Source organism: Pleurodeles waltl, chromosome 12, assembly GCF_031143425.1.
Source record: "Pleurodeles waltl isolate 20211129_DDA chromosome 12, aPleWal1.hap1.20221129, whole genome shotgun sequence".
NCBI lineage: Eukaryota > Metazoa > Chordata > Amphibia > Caudata > Salamandridae > Pleurodeles > Pleurodeles waltl.
This window is the reverse complement of record NC_090451.1, coordinates 190,216,024-190,240,971: the sequence shown is the minus strand read 5'-3', so window position 1 is coordinate 190,240,971 and position 24,948 is coordinate 190,216,024. Positions and strand designations below refer to the sequence as shown.

Below are 24,948 nucleotides of genomic sequence, written 5' to 3'. Positions count from 1 at the left end.
GTATGGTTAAGGATGACCGCGGACAGGTTGGTGCGGGACGTACTACTGTTTCACATTCTGGAATTTCTCCAGCCCCTTCCCACAATACCTTTGTCCAACGTCAAACACTGGCATCTACATCTGGTAAAGGCAGAGATTCACAACATGCTACAGAAGGGAGCCATTAAACAAGTACCAAAGTAGCAGCGAAATGTAGGTTTTCATTTCATGTCCTTTCTTTAAAAATAATAAAATAAAAAAAAAGAAAGCTTCAAAAGAATGAAATTCTACTTCAGGATGGTCGCTTTACAAGAAGTGCTGCAGCCACTCAAAAAAAAAAACAACAACAAAAAAAAAAACGTATGGTGTCTTTGGACCTCGAAGATGCATATTCACATACCAATTCACAGGAAACATCCAAGCCTCTCAGATTTGAGGTTGCTGGTCTCCACTATCAATTCTGCATACTCCTATTCGGCCTGAAATCCGCTCCCAGAATAAATCCAAAGTGCATGGCGTAGGTTACAGCTCATCTACGATGTCTGGATCTCAAGGTTTATCTATATTTAGATGACTGGATGATTAAAGGGTTATCTATAAAGTCTACAAACAACTGGTTTTCTGCCTGTATCCTATTTTTCCAAAATATTAGTGCTCACCTCAGCAACATCAAATCCTCCTCGAAACCAGCTCAGAGACCAGTATCTGGGACCTGTAATAGATTGATAGTACTGATCGAAAGACCGGAAATCTGCCAACATCGCATTAACAAAACAATTGCACAAAAAGCCTCAGGTTAGACTGCATCTCATCAAATTACTCTGTGGGGTGGCATCTGTAAGAAATTGGGTTATTAGTTTAGGAGGGATAATTACCCATCTCAAGTAATAATCAGAGTCCTTGTCAGGGTGAACCACTATAGTCACTAAACCTGAGCTTAACCCCTTATAACTATGACACAGAGGAGACTGGCTTCACTTAGATTCTGTGTTTAAATTATTTGTGCAGTACTAAAACGGTAACAAGGTAAAAATGCAAAAACAAAAATCCCAAAACAAATTAGAAAAATGAAGTATCGTTTAATAAACCAAATAACATCACAATAGCAAAATGACAAGAAGGGGAACTGGAGTTTTACATAGAAATAGCGTCTATAAGCACAACGTATCGATACAGGTGGCTAACTAGGTTCGTTCTGGTGAACGATTTCACGTTCTGACTTGACTCCTTTTATTTTCAATCTACTGTAGGACTACACTTCTGAAGCCCCGAGAACCTCAGGTGAGGCAATTAAAGCCATAGCAGGGTAATTTCCACTTGTCAGGTGCAGGAAAAGACCTTTTGTAGCTTCTTGTGTCCCTGTAGCTTTAACAGGAGGTCAGCCTTATGACCCTTCGAGCCCACACTTCCATGTCCTGGGGACAAGAAGGAGAGTAGATCCAGTCTTCTAGGCTCTTCTCAGACAACAGGTTTAGTCCTTCTGGTCTCCCTAGGCCCAGGACTGTTTTTATGTGGGTAACTGGAGTTGCCACATGTGTGCCTGGCATGAGCTAGTTGGTATAACCAATGGAGTAAAGGTTCCACAGGCCTAAACCTACCCACTTTGGGCATTTTCACAATGGCTGAAGTCTTCAGTTGCTGAAGAGTGTAGTATGGTAATCCAAGTTCCTCCCACTTCTGACACCAAAATCTAGTTTGATGCAATACCTGTACCCATGACAACTTCGGAGACCGAAATCTAGTGTAACAAAGCTTACTTTTCAGCAGCAGACTGTGGATACATACAAATTGGTTTGGCGTTCTGTTTCCTTCATTTGAATTGTGCCTCAAACATTATATGTAAACTCAGCAGACTTGTCAAACCATCTGTGATACTGTAATGTCAAGAGGCCCACTGTGATTGGGGCCTGACTGGCTGCGAAGACAACAGAAGGGTACTGCTCAAATGTCAGCTAACATTTGCCTGTGACGGGGAGTCCTCTTTGAAGAGTGCACCAGATGTTATATGAGAAGCCCCAGCAGACCTGTCAAGCAGGATGTGACATTCCAGCAGGATGTGACATTCCAGCAGGATGTGACACTTTAATGTCAAAAGAGAACTTTCCAGCCTCCCTTACATACTTTGTCAGCTTCAGGTCAGCCTATTGTTTTGCTGAAAATTCATACCTCGTTCACACTCATTTAAATGCTAATGGCTGGCAAAATGTGGGGGAGCAAAATGGAGATTTAGTTGCCAGGAGCGGGGTTTCAGGCAGGGCAAATGTAACTTTTTAAAAGTTACTTTTCTGTCATATTTAGACCAAATCATACTTTACCATCAAATTGGATTTTAAACGACCATTAAAATAGTTAAGTATTTTTCTAGCTAGTCCCTTTACCTTTAATATTGCATCCAAGTGTTTTCCTGTGGAACAGTCACACCTGCTACAGCAAAAATAGCGTTTAGGGTATTTTCATTGTAAGGACGTTTTACATTAAAACTTTATATGTCCTACTTAGTTAAGCACCATGACCTTTTGGTCAATAAGTCCTACTTAGAGCTGACTTTTAAAAGTTTCAAAGGAAGGTTTAGACATACCAAAAATGTTACTTTGAGAGGTACAATGTGGAGATAAAATTTGCACAACCAGGCTACTTATGGCAGGCCTTCAGTCATATTTGCATTCTTACTGTAGTGTAAGGCACAATAGGTGCAGCAGTCCACTTATGACATTTGACTTACAGGCTCTGGGTACACCTTGGTACCATATAATAGGGACTTAAAGGTAAGTTAAATATGACTCTCGGGAGTGTGCCAATTTTACCATGTTGACAGGAAGAGCGCAAGCACTTTACCACTGGTTAGCAGGAGTAAAGTGCACAGAGGCCTGTAGCCAGCAAAAGTAGGGTTCACAAAAAGGTTAAAAAAAAAAGGCGACGTGACCCTGCAGAAAGGGTACATTTCCAACAATGCATTCATGCATTGTACTGATTGCATACTGCTTTCTTTTCAAGAAACCTATCTAGGAGGAGCTGGCAGTCATCTGATTCAAGTAACAGATTCTTTCGAGGATCAAAGGGATATAACTTAAAAAATAAGGCAAGTGCTCCCCTAGTGTGGTGGATTTCATCAAACAATACAGGGCAGCCCTCACTTTCTTTCCACCTCAACCTCATTGTGGGGACTTAGATGCATCAATGGAGGAGTAAATTGCCCACCTTCTAGAACTCTCAGCAAGACTTCTTTAGTCCAGTCAAGAAAAGACGCTTCTTATAAATATTCTCGAGTTGAGAACCATCATGAGAGATATACTCCTGTGCGTCAAAACTTAATTGGTGTATGGACAACACCATCACAATGTTCTACATAACAAGCAAGGAGGTACACAATCTTGCATCGTACCTTTAGAAGTTCAAGATCACTGGCACTGGGAATCTGCCATTGGATAGCGCTAAAAGCAGAACACCTTTTTGGAGTAAATCAGTCAGATTACCTAGCAGGCTATCACAAGATTGCCACTAATAGGAAGTGAAAAGCAGCACATGCAACAACATATTTGCTCTATGGTGGAAACGGAAGGTCAACCTAATTCTATGGTTGAGTCTGTGCAAGCATGCATCCACAACCAAAATTGTGGGTTCAATGTCCTTTTTGATCTGATGGTGCAAAATATTTGTTTACTCTTTTCCACCTTTTCTCCTACTTCCCACAGTGATTTCCAAAGAAAAGAGATACATTTGCAGAATGATACCAATCTCTCCAACCTCTTCAAGAAATACTGTTCCCAATCTACTTCTGGACTGCTTTTAACAGGAAAGCCACCTATTCCACTGAAGACCAGAACAGACCTAGTCACAAGATGTCGGAGGCACATGCTTTATCACAACCCTCTGTCTTTGAGATTATGGGCCTGGCTGCTAAATTTCATGAATTCCACAACAGACATACCAATTGATTGTAGTGACGTTTGCGCTCAAGCCAGTGGTTTAGCTATAAATAAATCCTACACAGTCAAATCAAGCATATTTTGTGTTTACTACTCTTCAAAAGGATTCCATTTGGTTCAAATCCAAGCCAGTCAGATTTGCCCTATCTATTCCAGCTTCCTCAATCAGAACTGAAACATAAATGGATAAAGGTCCACTTTGCAGGTATGTCACTAAATGGAAGATCCGCAAGAGAGCCATCATTATAGTCACAAATAATAGTGAAAGAATTGTAAAAGATCTTTTCTGAGTTTTTCCACCCACAAAGTGGGAGTTGAACACAACTCTTTCCCAACTAATAGTAAGTCCATTTGAAACCATATTTCAAGGCCCACAAAAACTCTTTCTTGGAAAACATTTGCTCTAGTGGCTATAGTGTCAGCCAGAGTAAGTGGGGTCCAAGTTCACTTCAATAGAGCACTACTTGAAGGTCACCAAGGATAAAATTGTGTTACAAACTAACTCAAAATTCATGCTAAAAGTTCCAACTGAGTTTCTCATGAATGGCCTATAGTTCTAAAATCTTTCTTTTTACCCCCCCCCCCCCTCCCCCCCCCCCCCCCCACACCTGCATAGAGGGCCTTACTTGATGTAAGGAGATGCCTTACGTTCTACCTGGATAGAACAGCACAGTTTAGAAAATCAAACCAGTTTATGGTACCTCACAAACTCACCTAAAAGATTCTTGGTTTCAAAGCAATGTATTTCTACATGGGCCGTATCCGCAGTTTCCTTCTGCCACAGCACAGTGGGAACACTGCTCTGAAGAACAGCCTTGATTCACTGTATGAAAGGCATGGCAACCTCATCACAATTCTCTGCTGCAGTGATGTGGGTGGATATTTGCTGCACGGCAATGTTGAGTAACAGACACTTTCACAATAGCACTAGAGCTTGGAACCTGTAACTGACAGACACAACAGTGGAACAAGCAGTTCTGTGCCATCTCTTTAAATAGGATAAACCGAACTGTTTCATCCCAAATTCTGCTTTGTAGTTGTATGAACCAGCTGTCAATACTGCGTAGTAGTCTGATTCAATCATGTAAATCTATGAAAGAACCAATTTTTGAGAAGAAAAATGTTACTTACCTATAACTAGTTCTCAAGTACTGGCATCTTTTTTAGATTAACATGCGACCCACACTTCTCCCAGGATAGAGGCTCACATACAACACTTGTTGATATACTTACATTCTCAACACTTGTTCTGGAAATCTGATGTGAGAGGACCTCTGGGAGGGCTGAGGCTGATAGCACTCTCACCTCATTGGCTCGAGTTCAGATCTTTTCTTGTTAGATGGATGTGCTAATAAAGGGGAACTGTTCTAGGGCCTTTAACAATGCAGCTCTCACCTTGGGGAATGATTTAAGCATGTGAACCTGTGAAAGGTACCAACAATGGAGAGCTACAGTTATAATAGGTTATTTGTTTCTTCTGTGACAGGAAATCTAGATTAAACACAACTACTATTTAATGTTAGATGTTTTGTGAAATTCCTGTTGTCTGTATTTTGATGGTATTAGATTTGCTGTCTGAAGTGAGAGGAGGTGGAGAACGTGAGCAGTTGGACATGAGAATGTTGATAAATCTCTCTTTGCATTTACTATAGTCTTGAAGGGTGATATATTACTTGATAGATCAACTGATATTGTTTATGTCCACTCGTGTGTGCCTGGAATCAGTTCCAGTGAACAGTGTTAAAGTTTTTGGGGAGTGTAAACGTTTTTCCTTTCAGGTAGGATTGTAACACAAGGTCATGAGATCAGTAAGAAGAGATGTCAGCTTCTTGATCAGTGTGATATTATTTTTACTCCGGCGCGTATGTCGTAGTCTTTCCTTTGTTGGCAACGGGATATCCTACATTTTTTCACAGGTTTGCAGATCATGACTTGTAAAATATATAGTCTGTTGTTGAATTACACAGAAAAGGAGTTTAATGGCGCCACTTCTGTTCATTTGGCTAGAAGTCTAGGTAAACTTGTCTTAAAAAAATCTAATACAGATACATTTTTACAGGAATTCCGTACATGGCTGAGGGAGGAGTGGGGTCGAACCCTGGAAGACATCTTCCATGAGCACATGCAGGAACTTATCCTGATGAAGTTTATTTACACCAGCCAGTATGAGTAAGTTGTGGTCCTTCTACCAGTGTCTGCTATATATCTTTGAACCAATATCATTAAGAAGTAATAGTGTTTGAGATCACTCTTGTATTCTGACTTTCTCACGTGCTGTACAGGAATGTGCATAACTGATTTGACATGTCAGCCATAAAAAGGATTGGTTATCTCTTGAAAGTCTTCTTCATTCAGTACAAGCCAAACCATCAGACACATGCTTCTTGGGTTTATCATGCATACATCTATCCAGATATTTATGATCTCATCTGTAAATAGTCTGCAAGAACGTGAGCTACACAATTTATGAATTCCTTGTTAACGTTAACAACAAATGCACCATCTAAGCCTTCCTGAAAATTGGTGCTAGTTCCGGCCATTAGTGCAGTTGCTCATGCAACATTCTAAAAGCAGATTGCAGACCTCTTCTGTTACAGTAAATTAGAAAAAAGTCTTGAGTAAATATTAAACCACACAGCTTCCCTAGTCAATGTGATATGGTAATGTTTTCTTATTAAGGTATAAACATATAAATGGAACCAGAATTTGAATGCCAGTGTTTAAAAGAAAATGCCCATAAGGTATTATAGTCATGTTTGGTAATGTTTATGGTTCTATATATTTAAAACTATTCGTAATCAATGCATTTTACACTACAATCGCAGAACGTCGGTGTCATTCTGAGGGAGACAAGATGTAAATGTATTATTTGAGTGATTGTTTAAGGTGCAGTCAGCTTGTGTAGAATATGTAAAGTGAACACACTGAACAGCAAACCTTTAGGCAAACAGGAAAAAATGTTTCATTGAAGTCAGTAAATATTTATGAGTGTAATAGTCCGTAGCCCATGTTGGGTTTCCTCCCCTTCATAAAAGGAGAGTGTTTTTGAGGTACTTACGCAATGATTGTTTCAGACCCCCAGCCTGTTGGGAGGTATAAGAACTAAATGGGCAGAGTTGGATGACAGGGGAGTGAGTACTTCAGGTAAGTAAAAAAAAAAACTGTGAGAAGGTGGCTTAAAGTATAAGACACAAAAAAACTTTTTGGCAGTTGCTCATGTGTGTTGGATTCATCTAGATTATGTTGGAGGGAAGGGGTAAACTGTAGGAAGGGCTAAGGTGTGGTTTGTGAGGATTAAGGGTGGACAAGTAATTCTGGAAGGGAAGAGTAATAAGGGTGTGTTTATCACTGGTCGGTAATCTTCTTAGTAGGAGTTTGACTCAAAGCCCATGTATAATCTCACATTGCTTTTGTGAGGGCCTCAAGGGGCACCTGTTACCTTCCCATGCTCTTAAGTACATTGGACTAGAAAGCAAAGTTCGGAAAACTACAAAATGAGGACCACTTTTCGATAGCTGGTGAACTACCAAGTGTTTCCCAAGTCTGGAGACACTGGGGGAACCTGCACTGGGTATGTGGAACCTGTCTCCAGGGCCCCACTTGCCTCTAAAGGTAACTACCATTCCTGGGTTGACCTCTTGAGGGGCCAATCGATTTGGCCTTTTCACCCCACTTCATATAATCTTTTCTTTGCCCCATCCAGGGCCACCTTGCTTGTAGGATCATTTCTCTGGCAATGTCCTGAAATATTCCCCACACATCAGGTTACTTTTCCATCATTTTGGTGTAATAAAGTGCAAACACTGTTACATGAGGTCTTGTTTGTCTCCTTTCACCAATACTTGCTTCCATTAGTGACAGCATTCTCACTTTGGCTCTCTGGTGAAATGCCATAGAGGTCTTTTCTCTCTTCTGTCCTCCAGGCTACTAGCTTCTGCATCACAAAGTATTTGCCCAAGGAGATCCTCCCCTTTGTCAAAATGTCAGACTCCATTTTCTCAAGCCTTTGTGATGGGCCCGCAGCAGAATCTTTAAACATCGGGTCCTCTTTCTTCACTTGCTGTTAACATAAGTGATCCTGTCCTGTCCCCTAAGATAAATCAGAAAATGTTAAGTTTGGCCGCCATGGGATCCAGTCTGTTCTCTTTCTCTGTGTGATGAGCTGCACTTACATTCACATATTCGCTGACCAGATTAAAGGAGTGGCCTGTCCCAGATAAGCCCAAGTCCAACCACCCTCTCACAATGTGGATTTTTGGCTGTCATTTCTGGTGGTGTTTTGTGCCTAACCCAGTTGGGGAGACGGGGTCCTAGATGGTTACTGAGAAGCATAACCCAGGATCTCGACCCAGGATTGTGCTTCACCAAAGGGGTTATCATTTCCTCATTTGTCTGGGCCCTATCTTAGGGCGAAACAACTCAGTCCCAGAGTTTCCATTGATAGCACCTTGGAAGGACCCTTGCCAGTGATTAGTATCTGACCATCTCTCCTCAGACCGTCAAAATGTTTTTCTATAACACTTGCAACAGCATTTGTTTGCCTTTTCATATCCTCTTTAAAAACTCTTATAATTAGCGGCCATTCTAATGGTACTCAGCTTGTGAACCTTGGGAGAGTGAAGGAGTGTATCTGTCCTGGTGATATGCCAGTTTTTGACTGAAGGATACTTTGCTATCTCAGGATCCAGCAGTTAGCTGAGCTATTTTACTGGAAATTGTAGTCTATCCATGAGTTTCACAATTAAGTGGTATAGCTCTGTTCTTGCAGAAGTACAGATTTAGGGTAGCGTATATTTTTGGCATGGCAACAGAGAGTTACCAATACGCAAGTCAATAGATATTTCAGCCTATGAGAACCATAGTTTCCTATTTGGGCTTTGTAAGCAGTACTTCATCTTCTGATTTTTATTTCTGGACTTTTATGGTTCTGTGAAGATTTTAGCATTTTAGAACTCACCTCGGGCCAGGAGTCTTTCCACAGTCTTAAGTCATACTTCCTACAGATCTTACGAATAGATGCTGAAGATACACCTCTGAGAAATTTCCTTCTTTTATTCTCACCCAAAAACTACTCGAGGATGCCCTTACACTGCCAAAGGCTATCCCTTGACTTGGGCTGCGCCGTACTGGCAGCTACATGACTTAGATAAGATTTTGAATGAGTATGCTACTCTTTTGGTGGTGATGTAGAAAGTATCAAAAACATTTTAGTTCATGGGTTTTAGTGCACTGAGTGTTTCGGTGACCTGTAGTTGCTCTTACATCTGGTACCAGGAGTGCAAGTGAGGTCGAGAGTATCTGTCATAAATATCTGTGTGGGGCTCACAGGGAACCATGAGATAACTTAAACTGGCCCTTCTAGAGAATCTCACTGTTTTAGTTGCCAAGTTCTCCTCTGTTTGCAGGAAGCATTCCAGGAAGGAAAAAATGTCTGAGTGGCCACCTTCCCTTCCGTTGACATTTCGGGTAAGTGTCCAGGCTGAAATTCTAATACAAGCCAGTAGCCTTCCGGCTGCCTGTGTTCCGTGCTCTGAGCTGAGAATGTGATATCGGATCTCTCAATCACTATTTTTTGCCACTGAGTCCCATTATGTTTTCTTAAGAATTTCTCAACTAGAGAAGATGGATCTTACATGAAATATGAGCAGTCGTTTTACAGGTTTGGTTGTCACCAGACATTTTATAACCATGGTCTTTCTGAGGTAATTGGACATTTTATTGTGCTCGGATAGCAAGACCTGATACTTGTGTGATAGGACGTTTGAAGATCACACTGCGTGGCTGAATGGTTGGGGGCTTCTTGGGGTTTTCCCTTTCATAGATGAGGAGTTTCCATTCCTTATCCCCAAGCATGGAAGAGGCATGACTAAATATGACCAGAACCTGTCCTTAGAGGATCTTCAGATGTTCCTGAAAATCTTGATTTGGGAGGAAAGGCATGCTTGATACAAACACATGGCTTCCCTCCCAGGAGACCTGGTTTGGAGCTCTGAAGAAATGGCAGTCAGAACCTGCACGCTTCCAGGCACTTCCTGTATAGATAGCTCCGCAGATATGTGGTACATGTTAAGTATTTGTGTAAAGGAAAGAACAGGGTGCTGTACAGTGTGTTCTCCATTACTGGCTGTTTCATAGGTTCACATGCCTGAATCATTACCTGTGGTTCAGCTGGGAGCCCCAAAGTAAAATTTAGAAAGCAGTAGTATGCTAGGTATAGCTGCAATGGCTGAAAAACATTCACTTTATTATCCTATTCACATCGGTTGAAAATAACAAAACTTCAACCAGTCATATTGCAGCACCTTGAACACCACGCTCCTCAAAAGCTACCATACTTCAGATTTTCTACTTCGTGTCATATGAAGGGAAACTCCCGGAGCTCTGCTCAGTTCACTTCAGGAAAACCTGAATATCTTCTATCACAATTTGCACTGAACTCTTAACAGGACATCGTGTCAGACACATCCCAAAAAGAGGATCCCCACCAGGAATTTGTTTACTCCCTACATCCCCCTCATAAGGTAAAGGATTGCAACTTCTCTTGAACCTCTTACTCAAAGACTTTGAAGGACAGAGAGGGTCGGTTACTAATTTGGCTTCATTAAAAATGTCAGAGATCTGAAAGAAGAGACAGACATCCGTTCTCATATTCATTCTGGTGGTAGTGAACCATGCCACCAGGTACCCACAGGCCATTCCTCTTATGAACATTACAGCTCTTGCAGTGACAAAAGCCCTCCTTTGTATCTTTTCAAGAGTTGGCTTTACTAAAGAAGTAGTATCAGACAGGTGCAAACGTCATGTCTGCCTACCTAAAACCCATGTGGAAAGAGTGTAGTGTTATTTAAAAGTTCACCACTCCTTACCACCCCTAAACAAATGGCTTGTTGAGTGGTTTGACAAAACTCTCAAGGTTATGATAATGGGACTCTCTGGAAAAACGCAGAAGGAGGTGGGATGTCCTGTTACCTTGCCTCTTCTTTGCCTATAGGGAGGTCCCTCAGAAGGATGTAGGCTACAGCCCATTTGAACTTCTGTTCGGGCACCCTGTTAGGGATCTCTTGCTCTTCTTAGAAAAGGCTGGGAGCAACCTCTCAAGCCTCCCAAACAAGACATTGTGGAATATGTGCTTGGCCTCCGATCAAGGATGGCTGAGTACATGAAGAGGGCTAGTAAAACCTTCAGGCCAGCCAAGAGTTGCAGTAACAGTGGCATGACCAGAATGTTGTCCTGTCTACCAGCCAGGACAGAAAGTGTGGGTCCTGGAGCCTGTGGCTCCCAGGGCTCTACAAGACAAGTTGAATGGTCTCCACACCATTGTGAAGAAAAAGGGTGAGGTTTCCTACTTGGTAGACCTTGGCACTCCCAGAATCCCCCACAGGGTGCTTCATGTGAATCGCCTTAAGCCCTACTATGACAGATCTGATAGGACTCTGCTTATGGCAGCTTATGAGGGACAGGAAGAGGAGCGTGATCCTCTCCCTGACCTCTTCTCCCACAGTGCAACTGATGGCTCAGTTGATGGGGTAGTGCTTGCTGACTGCCTCTCTGAGTCCCAAAAAGAGGACTGCAGAAATCAGTCAATCAAATCAATCAATCAAGGTTTTGAAGTGTGGCTAATCACCCATAGGGTCTCAAGGTGCTGCATGTAGGCGTGCTGCTCAGTGGAAGAGCCAGGTCTTAAGGTCCTTCCTGAAACCCCCTGGGACAGCTCTCAGAAGTGTTCTCCCTGACACCTGGTCAGACCACATAGTGTGAACACACCATTGACACGGGACAGCATCCCTGTTAAGAGCAAAATTTACAGGCAACTGGATCAGGAAGTGAATGCATCATATCTGAAGTTCAGTAGATGCTAGACCTGGGAGTCATTGAGTCCTCAGATAGCCCTTGGGCTAGCCCTGTAGTGCTTGTCCCAAGACCCCAGGAGATGAGGTTTTGTGTAAAATACAGAGGTCCCAACACTGTTACTGAAACAGATGTTCATCCTATCCCTAGGGCATATGAGCTTATAGATACGCTGACATCTGCCAAGTATCTGACCACCTTTGATTTGGCTACTGGCAGATCCAGTTATCAGAGGATGCTCGGCCAGAAACAGCATTTTCCACCCCCTAGTGGGCACTACCACTTTACTGTGATGCCCTTTGGGTTGAAAAATGCACCTGCCACATTTCGGAAGCTGGCTCAGTGCAGCTTATCTTGTTGGCATAGTTGTCTTTAGCTCCACCTGGGAGAATCACCTGGTCCACCTGGAAATGTTTTAGAGGCTCTGCAAAGGGCAGGGCTCCCTATCAACGCCTCTAAGTGCCAGATAGGGCAGGGGAAGGTGGTATATCTGGGCCACCTGGTAGGTGGAATTCAGATTCAGCCACTACAGTGGAAAATCCAGACTATTCCGAATTGGACTGCCCCTACTACACACCCGGTTAGAGCCTTTTTAGGCCTCACTGGGTACTACAGGAGATTCATGAATAATTATGGCTCCATTGTAGCACCTCCTAAATGACCTCACTTCTGAAAGAATGCCTAAGAACTTTTTGTGGCCAGCTAGCTGCCAAAAAGCTTTTGGTGACCTTAGACATGCCATGTGCTCTGCTCCTATTTTAAGAAGCCCTGACTACACCAAACAATTCATAGTACAGACGGATGCTTCTGAGGTATGGATTGGGACAGTACTGTCACAACTAAATACAGAGGGCAAGGATCAACCTGAAGCTTTTATAAGCAGAAGGTTGACCCCCAGGGAAAAGCATTGGTCAGCTATAGAAAGGGATGCCTTTACTCTGGTTTGGGCTTTAAAGAAGAGGAGGCCATACTTGTTTATCACTCACTTCCTTGTTCAAACAGACCCGAAGCCCCTTCTATGATTAAAACAAATGAAAGGTGAAAATCCCAAACTTTTGAGGTGGTCCAAATCCCTACAGGGAATTAGCTATACAGTGGAACATAGACCTGGAGTAAGCACTCCAGTGCAGATGGACTCTCCAGATATTTCCACTTGGACTATGAAAACTCATCTGGACAAGGTTAACCTCATGGTCCTTTGTTTGGGTAGGGGTGGTCGAGGGGTGGGGTGGGGGGTCTTGGCATGGTTACCACCACTGTTGGCCTGCTGTCGGTGTGTTTTGACTGTGATCACTGGGATCCTGCTAACCATGCAACTTGTTTTTTCCTAATGTAGTACACCCCACAATTGGCATACAGGTGCCCCCATGTAAGTCCCTAGTATATGGTACCCAGGGCATTGGGGCACCAGGTGTTCCCCACGGGCTGCTGTATGTATTATGCCACCCTTTGGAGCCAATGAAAAATGTGTCTGCAGGCCTGTCATTGCAGCCTGTGTAAAAAGGTGCATTGCACCCTTTCACTTAAGGTCACTGCACCAGGTCACTGTAAGTCGCCCCTATGGCAGGCCCTCCTAGCCCAGAGGGCAGGGTGGAAGTTCCTGTGTGTGAGGGCACCCCTGCATGAGCAGAGGTGCCCCTACGAACTCCAGCTCCATTTTCCTGGACTGCGTAAGTGCAGGGAGGCCATTTTACCTGTGTACTGGACACATGTCACTGTGTCCAGCTACGTAATGGTAACTCCGAACCTGGGCATGTTTGGTATCAAACATGTCGAAATCATACCCCTGTACTGTTGTCAGTATTGGTTGTATGATTCAGTGCACTCTGGGGGCTCCTTGGAGGACCCCCAGCTTTGCTCCTACCAGTTTGCAAGATTTACCCAGGCAGCCCGCACTGCTGCCATCCTACAGAGGGCCCCTGGAAAAGAAATGGGAGAGGTGGAGACAGGGGAAATGTACGCTAACTAATGGGCAGAAACCACCAACCTTGTCTCTCTGTACTTGTATACATCCAATGATGTTTACCTTGTTCAGCTTTAAGCATTGAGCCAAAAAAACATAACCAAAAAAATGATGAATATAGTTTTTGACCATATTCTCATTTATTATTTTTTTCAGTATCTTTGTTCCAGTTTACAGATTACTACTTATTTGTGGCAAATTGTATAAGGGGACAACATTTCTTATAAATCCAGATACGATCAAATGTTATGCAGTGAAGTTTAACCAACCCTTCTCCTCAAACCATAGTAAAACTTCAACACACTTTCAATTATATCCCAATCATACCTCACACATACATCATCTATTCCAACCTATCAGACCATACTAAAATTACTAAAATAATCAAGTGGGGTACTACAAGCACATCACAATATTCAAATTGCTGTAAACTGAGTAAAGATGTATCCATTTCAGTATATTGCAACAAATGAAATACTTTCTTTTAAGAAACAATCAATGCATACTAATTTGTACATTGCAAGCTTGTATCCTGTCAATACAACTGGAAATTGTTTCCTCTTTGAATGAGGGAAAATCTCCTTGATGTCTCTTGTTTATTCGTTGTTGTAAATAGTCTTCCGGACCCCACTTATGTAGCGCTAAAACACGTTTCGGCGAGATAACCAAATGCGGTCAATCGCATTATCTTGTTTATAAAAGATTAGCACAGCTCTTCGGGTTTGTAGATGAAACGGTCTCTTTGAGAAAGTCACATGTGGAGATAAGAGGATCTCCCCAGACAGCTATAAGGTAGATTACTGGATTTTACAGAAGTGACATTGTACGACAATGAAGGTTCTCCAGAATAGAAAATAAAACCAAAATTAATTCAGCCTTATGGTATGATACGTTCGTCTTCTGCTGAGTAGGCGAAGATTTGTCCGAATGTGAAGTCTTCAACTGTGATCACGTGATCGTGTATAGCTGAATCAATTTTGGTCACATTTCCTATTCCGGCAGAACATTCAGTGTTGTCCATTGTCCCCTCTGTATAATCCCAAGAATTTCCTTTAATACTCCTGTTTTTCCTGCTCCTGTCCTAGTCATCTGGCTGGACCACAAGCTTAAAGAAGAGCTTTCGGAAGTCCATGGCTCAGCCGAGAGGTATGGCCTGGACAGTTTTTGAGTCACTGTAGTGAGTAGCTTTTGCTATTCTGAATACCGACTAATATGGAGAAACTGCCACTTGGACCCAGCCTATTTTTGTGCCCTTTTGATGAAATGTTCAGACATTCTGAAGTAGAACTGGCGGGTTTAAATCTTATCTAAAAATTCTAATGTAATCCCAGTTACCCACATGAAGCAAGATGGGTTTGACCTCTATTGTAACTAAAGCATTTTCTGTGCTAAGGTGGAATCTATATGAGCCTCAATAAAACAAGATGTAAAGGGACCATTACGAGATTCTTAGCCAGACCTTGCTCTGGGAAAATGACTCGTTTGAAGTCCCACTTTGATTAAATATGCACAAATTCAGTCATTGTTTTTACATATCAACAAATTCCTTAAGATGTGGACATTAGACAAGACTGCCCTGAAACTGTAGCAGTGCTAGTCTACTAAAACCGATAATATGATTGTATGTGGTGGTGCCAGAAGACTGTTTAAGTTCACATACCATACGATGTGATGTAGCAAAAGGGGAATTGGGACTGAGTGACCGAACTAGCATAGTGAGAGCTGTGCTATAGAGAAGGGAGTAATAGTTATTTAATTCCTCATTACCTCATCCACAGACCCTTTTACTTTGTGTTGAAGCAGTTCTTCAGTAAAATGACTAGCATCCACCCTTCCTGTTTCCAGCAACTGCCTGACATACCGTCGCATCTACCACCCACAAAGCAGCCCTGATGACATCCTAAAACCTGGACTCTTCAAGGGGACGTATGGAAGCCATGGGCTGGAGATAGTCATGCTCAGCTTTCATGGTACGAGTGCCAAGGGGACAAAATTAACAGTAAGTGGTGTACCAATGACTCTCATTCTGATAGCTTTGTCTCAGTTCTCATCATGCTGATTAACTGTCCAAACCCTTTCAAATCTGGAAACGACTGGGTAGACTTAGTATGCTTTGATGTGAACGATGTCTGACACTTTGCTTAACAAATGAGGGTTGTGCTGGTGGACCCAGGTGGTTGTGTGTTTGAAATCTACAATAGTAAGAGTTCTCTGCTTGGAGTTATAGTTGACTTTTAGAAAGGGGCTATGAGGGGAAATTGGGTGTTGGTGTTTTGAGGGATCTTGCTTATAAATTATTGCAAAGATGCAGACTAGATTTGAACGGGGTGAGGGTAATCGTGCTTTCAATAGGATGCCATGCTTTTGAAACCGAGAACTCAGGTAGCCGGATAATGTATAAAGTGCCTTTATTAAGCCTTGCTAGATTTGTGCACCAGACAAATTGTAGGCGATGGAGGCAAGGTCATCCCACATTTTTATTTGTCATAACTTCGTTTTATGCAGTTCATTGCACCACAGGTTTTATACTCTAAATAACTAGGGGCCCCATGTTTATACTAATTTAATATTCTGTAAAAACCTACGGACCTTCATTTTATCTCAAAAAAGCAGTTGAAATGTACGTACTGACTTTTTGCAACTACATATCTATTTTGCAAATCGATCTATGCCCAAATAGGTTGGCTCACAAAATAAAGAACCCAATTGGGTTGCAACCAAAGCTATCACATGAATGAGGTGGGTCGCAAATTGCTACTCACTCAGATAGAGCCATCGCAGGAATGGTGACCTGCTGGGGTCTACAGACCACCATGTCTTTGTTTGCTTTTAAATAAAGCAAACATTTTTTGTGCAGTCCTTAAAGGAAACAAGCTGCATTTGAAAAGAAAAATTATGGCCCTCATTTTGACCCTGGCAGACTTTTGACCGCCAGGGTTAATGTGGCAGTATAACCACCAACAGGCTGGTGGTGTATAGTGCCACATTATATATGTGGCGGGTTGGCCTTAGCCAACCTGCCACATCTCCATTCATACCGCCATGGCGGTATGAAACGCCGGGCCGGAGATATGCATCTTCTTGAAGATGTATGCTTTCCCCATGGTAGGTTCTGCCACCAGAAACACCTACTGGCTCCTACACCCCAGTCCTTTTTTGTGAGGACCTAATCTGTTTCCCTGCTGCCAATGCACCTCGACTACTGTGCATCAGAATAACTAAGTACACGTTCTTTTACATAGATCTTCAAAATAGGTCCCATAACCATCCTTGTGTCAAGCTAAAGTAGATGCTAATTTGGCACAATATGGAGACGTTGTGCTGATTTTCTCCGCTTTCTTAAGTTTTCCAGGTCCAAAATCATGCAGTCTGTAATGAGGACATGCCAGCTGCTTCTCTTTGGATCTCACAACTGACCATGTTGCTGCTTAGGTTTGAATTTAGGAGTGAAGGTCAGACGCCACGCTTACCTTAAGCCACACACACTTATAAGAAGGCTTGGTCAGCTCTTCAGTGGGTATAGTCTCTGGGAAGTTGTCTTTTAAACAAATATAGTTAAAATTGGGGTCCCTGTCAGTTGGATCAATGGATTTTACCTTTTCTGAATTGGTCTGGTCTTTGCCAAGGGCCATCTGCACTCCAATGTAGGGGCTTATATCAGTTGTTGCAGGTGTTTGTCAGTCTTTCAACAGCTGCAATTTCTCAGTGATCCTCTACAGTACCTTCTTTGGTACCCAGCAAAATAAGTAGTTCTGTTTCTTCTTGGGGACATCTGTTGGTGGACAAATCTACTACATTTTTAGGGTCGAGCCTGCGTCGCATGCGCATGTGTTTCACTTACCGAGACGCTTTAGTTATTAAAAAGGGCTTGAAGCCCCGTCCACATCACGCCAGTGTCTGTCATTGGTTCGTGGGCTTGCCTGTTAGAATCTGCTTGATTTCATTAGTGGAAGGCATGCATACGTCATGCCTTTTCCGGTGGATAGCCCTCCTCGAGCGCATCGACCAAGTACAGAAAACATGCGAGGCTCGCTGTTTTCCGTCCGGCTCGTGGACTACTTTTTCTCTATTTTCCCAGCGCGATGTAGCTTGGCAGAAGTCGAGCGCTTTACATAATATCAACCCTGTTACACAGTTAATTGCAGTTTTTCCGGTTAGTACATAAATGCACTTTTGCCGATAGGTTTCATTACCAGTGAAAAGCCGGGTTAGGAGTTTAATCGTGTTAGAGCAGATAGCGTTGTAAACGTGAGACCTGTTGCATTGCAAATGCTTGTTCAGTTTGGGAGGGCATTTCCCAATCCCTTTTTCCATGATGTGTGGTTATCTCATTCTCCTACCCACCCTGCCACCCTCTACCCCAAGTTCTTTCTTCTCAGCTGCCATCCCCCAATTTTCATCCCAATTCAAGTTTGTCAGAAGTTCAGAACAATATTATAGCCTAGAACAACAGGGATTTGTGTATTTTACTCTTGATCTCTGTGGTGGAGAAGAAGTTCAAGGTCTCAACCTTCATGATTGTCATTACTTCAAGATGGTGGCTCTTGGTCACGTTCTTCCTGCACTGCACATAAACAGTTAGGTGTGACAGACCTAAAAGACACAAGTTTTACTTCTATGTTCATTTATCACCTCAGCACATAAAATGCCTGAAGTTCTGGGTTGGAACGCCCACAAAAACCCCTTAGGTAGACTCCATGTGTTTTCATCAAGATAATAGCAGTGGAAACTACCAAATGCTGCACCACAGGAACACCCTTTTCCCCCTCTGGTTAAATAACAAAGTAGTTAGAGCCTTCTTCAATGTTCCAGCTCTGACTCTCTCTCCTTCTCAAGCACAAAATCTACAAATAATCTTGGTAGTGCTAGGTAATTTATTTTCCAACAAGAGTTCGGGCCTTCATCAGTGTGTGCTGGTCCCTTGGCTTGATTATCTCCACTGTTCAGCTGGTGTCCATGCCTCATCTGAGAATGCGACAGATTCGGATGCATTTAGATTCCTAGGAATCTGGAGCCAATCCCATCTCAAACCTTTAAATATTTTAATATGTCCAGGAGACCAATCTTCTCTTTACTTTCCCTGCCAGAGACCCTTCCAAAATTCAGAGCACTGATGTGGGTGGTGCCATGCCTTGGCTACTAATGTATGTTTTTGGACCCCAGCTGACTCCCTCAATATTATGCTCAAGATGAACAAAGCCTTTCTGGCAGCGTTTCCTGCTCTTGGTGCCATTCTGCATTATTTATTTTAGCAATAGTGTTATTCCTTACAGGCAACAGCATAGCTTTGTTGCTTGGCATTTGATCTTTAAGACTGAGCATTAACTCAGGACTTGTTGTTTGAAATGCAAAACATTCTCTTTAACAGACCCCTCCAAGGTGTGATCAACTTCTCCTTTCCATTTTGGATGCTGTACCATCCATCCATCCTTAAACTGGTTCTTTCAGTTCTCCATAAGCTTTTTAAACTACTGTCCACCAGTGATAACTAACTGGTGTTTTGTCCGTGGTTGCTTGTACTGCCACTCGCAGTCCAGTTACAGGCTTTCTACTGTTCTCAATCTAAGAATTGTGCTTCTCCATCATTTCTTTGTAAGGCTCAGGTGATTGTGCTCCCTTTCCCTAACATGCCCTCTCATGACGAGAACTGTACAAACTGTTGATGTGTGGTGCAGCTTTATAGTATATCTATGAAGCATTCAGGGAGCTGGGTGCTCTGATAGGTTACTTGTCACCATGGAAGTTTTAGTTGAAAACAATTCACACCCCTGAATGTTAGGTTATTTGTATATTATCCGCACCTGTTAATTAATATGCCATCTGACTTCAGTGCCCCAGGTGTTTTCCCTTTAGAGATATATGTTCTATACATTTGTTTCAATAGATGTACTTACTTTATTATTCTAATGGATCCTAAACTTAGCCCAATTGGTATGTAGGTTTGCCCCCAAATAGTTTGCTGTAAGTGCAGGTTACTCATTGTACTGGTTATCCATAGTGCCCTGCCCCTCCCCTCAACACCCACAGTCATACTCTCTTTTCGCTTAGGAACAGGTAGAGAGAAATGGACTGAGTGGAAACTAGTAAGCACAAACTAGCAAGCACTAGAATCTGTTGTAGACATGCACCTGAATTTTAAAAAAATGTCTAGTTTGTTCTCTGCAAGCAGTATTTTGTTGCCTTGTCTGTGGTTTAGGAAGTCCTAGAAGACTAGGGGAATTAGGTAGGTTGGTATAAAGGGAGTCAGTTGCTAGTACAGTTGTCAGTATCATATCTTATTGTTCTGACCACCTGCACAGAGTGGCGTGTAGATATAGAAAGTTGTCATGGAATCAGCAGGACAAGTCTTAGTCTTAACGTAGTTTGCCATCTTATGACAGCTCCTAGCTGTACCCTCTTGTAGACGAAGCAGAGTTGTATATGCTTTAAAGCGTACTCTTCCTACAGGTATATTACATTTTCTTTTGAGTCTGCCTGACTTTAGGTTAGTAATTGTGCCTGTTTAATTAGGAAGATCAGAAAACCCTCATCTGTGAACTACAGTTGTTACAAAATAAATAAAAAATGTGTTTTTGATACATTGTTAAATGATGTTCAGAATGAGCCTGCAATCTCTGTGTGGACTTGGAATGGGGGTAATGTGGTTGGTGGGTTTGAAGCAGATGTGCTCTCTGTCAAACTTAGGGCATCGTTATGGCATTGGTGGTAAATACCTTTTTACTGCCGCAGTGATGGCCGCCAACATACCGCCACGGCGGCTACCATCCATCCACCATATTATGAGCACTGCCTGACTTCTGCCACAATAAGGGCGGAAGTCCGGCAGTGCTCATGGTGGTAGACGGTGGTAAACTGGTGCTGCTAACACCAGCACTGCCCCACCAGTAGAACGCCACCATCCGTACCAGTAGTACGGCCTGGCGGTGTTCTGCTGGCGGGGCGCGGTAGCAGCGCCCCTTCCCATTCCCTGCCGGACGACCTCCTCGCCAGACAAGGTAAATCAGGCATCCGACAGGTGAGGAGGGGCGGGAGGGTGGGGGGTGTTGTGTGTGTGTGTCTGAGTGTGTGCATGAATGTGAGTTTGTGTGTGAATGCGTCTGTGTGTGTTGTGTTGTTTGCATAGTTGTATGCGTGTGAGTGAATGCGTGTAAGAATGGTGAAGTGAGTGCACGTCTGCGTGTCAGTGTGATTGTGTGTAAGAATGTGTGGACGTTTGTCTGCAAATATGCGTGTATGCCAGTGTGTGAATGAATGTGTGTATACCAGTGTGTGAATGATTGTGTGTATTCCAGTGTAAGCTAATGGGTGTATGCGTGGTGCGTGTGGGTGCGTTTATGCGGGGAGGGGGGTGTGGGGCGCTGTGACTGTAGTGGGGGTGGGGGAGTGATGTCTGCGTGTGTGGCTGTGGGGGGTGGGGTCAGTTGTGTGGTGTGTGGGGGTGAGTGAGTGGATCAGAGGGGGGTGGAAGTTTTTTTTGTGTAACGGGTGGGTGGAAGAGTGAGTTTGGATTGCAGGGGGGGGGGGGGGGTTGTGAACCGCCTACTGGTGACAGGGAAGGAATTCCCTGTCACCGGTAGGGCCTACATCCATGGTTTTCGTGGCGTTCCTAACCATGGTGGTAGGCCGGCGCATAATGCCATCGACGGTACTATGTCGGCCGCCGGGCTGAAGATAGACATCTCCAGCCCGGTGGCTCATACCGCCATGGCGGTATGAGTGGAGAAGTGGCGGGTTGGCTGCAGCCAGTCTCATAATGTGGCGGTATGTACAGCCTGCCTGTTGGCGGTAATACCGCCCCATTATCCAATGAGGGCCTCAGGGTTGTATGTGAAAAATTATGGAAATTGTATTGCAGTAGTGGTGTGCAGAAGCAAGGTTCCTAGTGAAGTTTCAGCATGACTTCTGGCATTGTTTTGCTTAATTTCTAGTCACTGACAACTGTTTGGTTATCTTATCCTTCGATATAGGGAGATCCCAATGTTCCAGCTGGCCAACAGACATTGGAAATTGACCTCACCCGCCGAGTACAGTTGCCAGATGTTGAGCATTTGCGGGTCTTTGAAGAGCTCTCTCGCATTATTCTTGAAATTCAGGAGCAGGTCCACCTTCAGCAGCAGGAGGCAGCAGCAGACGGGCTGGAGGAGGAACGGGCACCAGCAGGTGCAGCAGGTCCAGGGCCAGGTGCTGGAGATCCCGCCCCACAGTACCTCTATAACGGAGACCATGCAGTGGGATTAGAAGAGGTAGCCAAAGATAAGCAGCCAAATGAAGGGCAAGCTGAGGAGGGAGATTCGACTCCTGCTGAATCTAGCCAGCCCTTTGTTCTTCCCATGGGTGTCATGGCTAGAAACGAGGACTATCCTCGTCTCTGCAAAATGTGGTAAGATATAGAACTAATTGTTTGAAATCAATTTTATGAAACTTTGTAAACAAAATGAAAAACTTAAATAGCTGCATGGTGCCAATGAAAACCAAGGGTTTAGAGGTGGCGAAGGGAGAAGAAAAAAGGTAGAAAACTGCATACAGGAAGGTGATGGCATAAGAAAGATGATGACATACGTGAAGTATAGGGCTCAGTGGAAGGAGGTATGTTGAGAAAACAAAAGGCAAGCAATCTCAGAGGACACTGTCAAAAATAAAATAAAATTGGTATTAAAACTCGGAGCACAAAGGTATCTGACAACTGAGGATGCTTTTGATACCAATATGTTTGAGGTTCCTGTTGACAGAACACTTCCTCTGACCTCAAAGTGGCAGGAGAAGGGTAACCATCTAAATCTATGCTACTAGAGGAAATTCACAAGTGAATATATTTGTTATATACACACACACACTTGATTGTGAAATACCAACACTTAGACCATAGTTCAGTCATAGCATTCCCTCAGCCATGTGCAATCATTACTGTTCCCTGACCTACAGAATGCCTATTGGAAAGCGTTTCTGTTTTTAAATATATACAGAGCTCTTCTTGGCCTTGACATATTTTCTAAACTGTCATATTTGCAATATTTATTTGTGTCTGTTTAACCCTTGACAGAGTTGAAAAATATTAGAAAAAGGGGGCAGCTCAGTTTTGAATTATCCTGGCCTGTGACAATTTGTTCACTATTTCACCATCTTGACAGTTTGTAGTCACACACAGTTGGAGAACTGAACTGTTTTAGATTTGCAGCCTGTCTAATAACCCTGCAAGCTTTCCACAAGTTCTATGATGTATGGAGACAGATCAGTTGTTTCTCAGCATCCTGGACGTGGCTAAGAATCAATCAATCACATTTATAAAGCGCGCTACTCACCCATAAGGGTCTCAAGGCGCTGGGGGGGAGGGGGTCAGTGCTCGTAGAGCCAGGTCTTGAGCTGCCTTCTGAAGGGGAGGTGTTCGGGTATGGCGCGAAGGTGACTGGGCAGGGAGTTCCAGGTCTTCGCTGCCAGAAAAGAGAAGGATTTTCCTCCGGCGGTGGTTTTGCGGATGCGGGGAACGGCTGCCAAGGCCTGACCGGTGGAGCGCAGAGTGCGCGGAGGAGTGTAGAAGGAGACGCGGGAGTTGATGAGTTTGGGTCCGAGGTTGTAGAGGGCTTTGTGTGCGTGGGTGAGGAGTCTGAAGGTGATCCTCTTGTTGACCGGGAGCCAATGGAGTTTTCTCAGGTGTCTGGAGATGTGGTGGTGGCGAGGTATGTCCAGGATGAGTCGTGCTGCGGCGTTCTGGATCCGTTGAAGTTTCCTCTGCAGCTTGGTGGTGATTCCGGCGTACAGAGTGTTCCCGTAGTCCAGGCGGCTGGTGACGAGCGTGGGTGACGGTCTTCCTGGTGTCGATGGGGATCCAGCGGAAGATCTTGCGGAGCATGCGGAGGGTGTTGAAGCACGCTGAGGTCACCGAGTTGACCTGTCTGGTCATCGAGAGGGAGGAGTCCAGGATGAAGCCGAGGTTGCGTGCGTGGTTGGTCGGTTGGGGAGTGCTGCCTAGGGCGGGGGGCCACCAGGAGTCGTCCCATGCGGAGGGGGTAGGGCCGAGGATGAGGACCTCCGTTTTATCTGTGTTCAGTTTCAGTCGGCTGTCTGTCATCCAGGTCGCTACTTCCTTCATGCCGTCGTGCAGTCTGGTCCTTGCTGATGTGGGGTTGTTGGTGAGGGATAAGATGAGCTGGGTGTCGTCGGCGTAGGATATGATGTCGAGTCCGTGTTTGCGTGCGATGTTTGCCAGGGGGGTCATGTAGACGTTGAATAGGGTGGGGCTGAGGGAGGATCCTTGGGGTACGCCGCAGATGATCTCCGTGGCTGCGGATCTGAAGGGGGGGAGGCGGACTCTCTGGGTTCTTCCGGAGAGGAAGGAGATGACCCATTCCAGGGCCTTGCCTCTGATGCCGGCGCTGCAGAGGCGGTCTATCAGGGTGCGGTGGCAGACCGTGTCGAAGGCTGCAGAGAGATCCAGGAGAATGAGGGCCACGGTTTCACCCTTGTCGGTCAGGGCTCGGATGTCGTCCGTGGCTGCGATGAGGGTGGTTTCGGTGCTGTGGTTGGCCCTGAATCCGAACTGAGTGGAGTCGAGGGAGTCGGAGGTTTCCAGGGCGGCGGTGAGTTGAGCGTTGACGATTTTCTCAATCACTTTGGCGGGGAACGGTAGGAGGGAGATAGGCCGGAAGTTTTTGAGTTCGGTGGGGTCTGCTGTAGGTTTCTTTAAGAGGGCGTTGAGTTCTGCGTGTTTCCAGCTTTCAGGGAAGGTAGCGGTGGTGAGGGAGGCGTTGATGACGTCTCGGAGGTGGGGTGCGATGATGTTGTCGGCCTTGTTGTAAATGTGGTGAGGACAGGGGTCGGAGGGTGATCCCGAGTGGATCGAGTTCATGACGCGGGTGGTTTCCTCGGTGGTGGTAGGGTTCCAGGCGAGGATGGTGGAGATGTCGTTTGCGGCTTCCGGGGGCGGGTTCATGTTGGTGGTCGTGAAGCTGTTGTAGATGTCGGCGATCTTACGGTGGAAGAAGGTCGCGAGGGAGTCGCAGAGGTCCTGTGAGGGAGGGATGGGGTTGGTTTCTGCGTCCGGGTTGGAGAGCTCTTTGACGATGCCAAATAGTTCCTTGCTGTTGTGGGCGTTGTTGTCAAGTCTGTTCTGGTAGGCTGTTTTTCGTGCGGTGCGGAGGCGTTGGCGGGTGGTGTCCTTGAGAGCTGTCAGGTTTTCCTCTGTCTGGTTGAGGCGCCATGTCTTCTCACGGAGGCGGCATTCTTTCTTGGAGTTTT

At 44.3% G+C, this 24,948-nt stretch overlaps 1 protein-coding gene across 5 annotated transcripts in view; it reads left to right on the top strand.

Annotated features, from left to right (window-relative positions):
* FBXO31 (F-box protein 31) overlaps positions 1-24,948 on the top strand; it is a 205,776-nt gene that overhangs the window by 136,492 nt on the left and 44,336 nt on the right. For all 5 annotated transcript variants that reach the window (XM_069216501.1, XM_069216502.1, XM_069216504.1 and 2 more), the window contains 3 exons: positions 5,965-6,074; positions 15,562-15,715; positions 21,684-22,096. In XM_069216501.1, the coding sequence (XP_069072602.1) occupies positions 5,965-6,074; positions 15,562-15,715; positions 21,684-22,096 (677 nt within the window). The remainder of the gene's footprint in view (positions 1-5,964; positions 6,075-15,561; positions 15,716-21,683; positions 22,097-24,948) is intronic.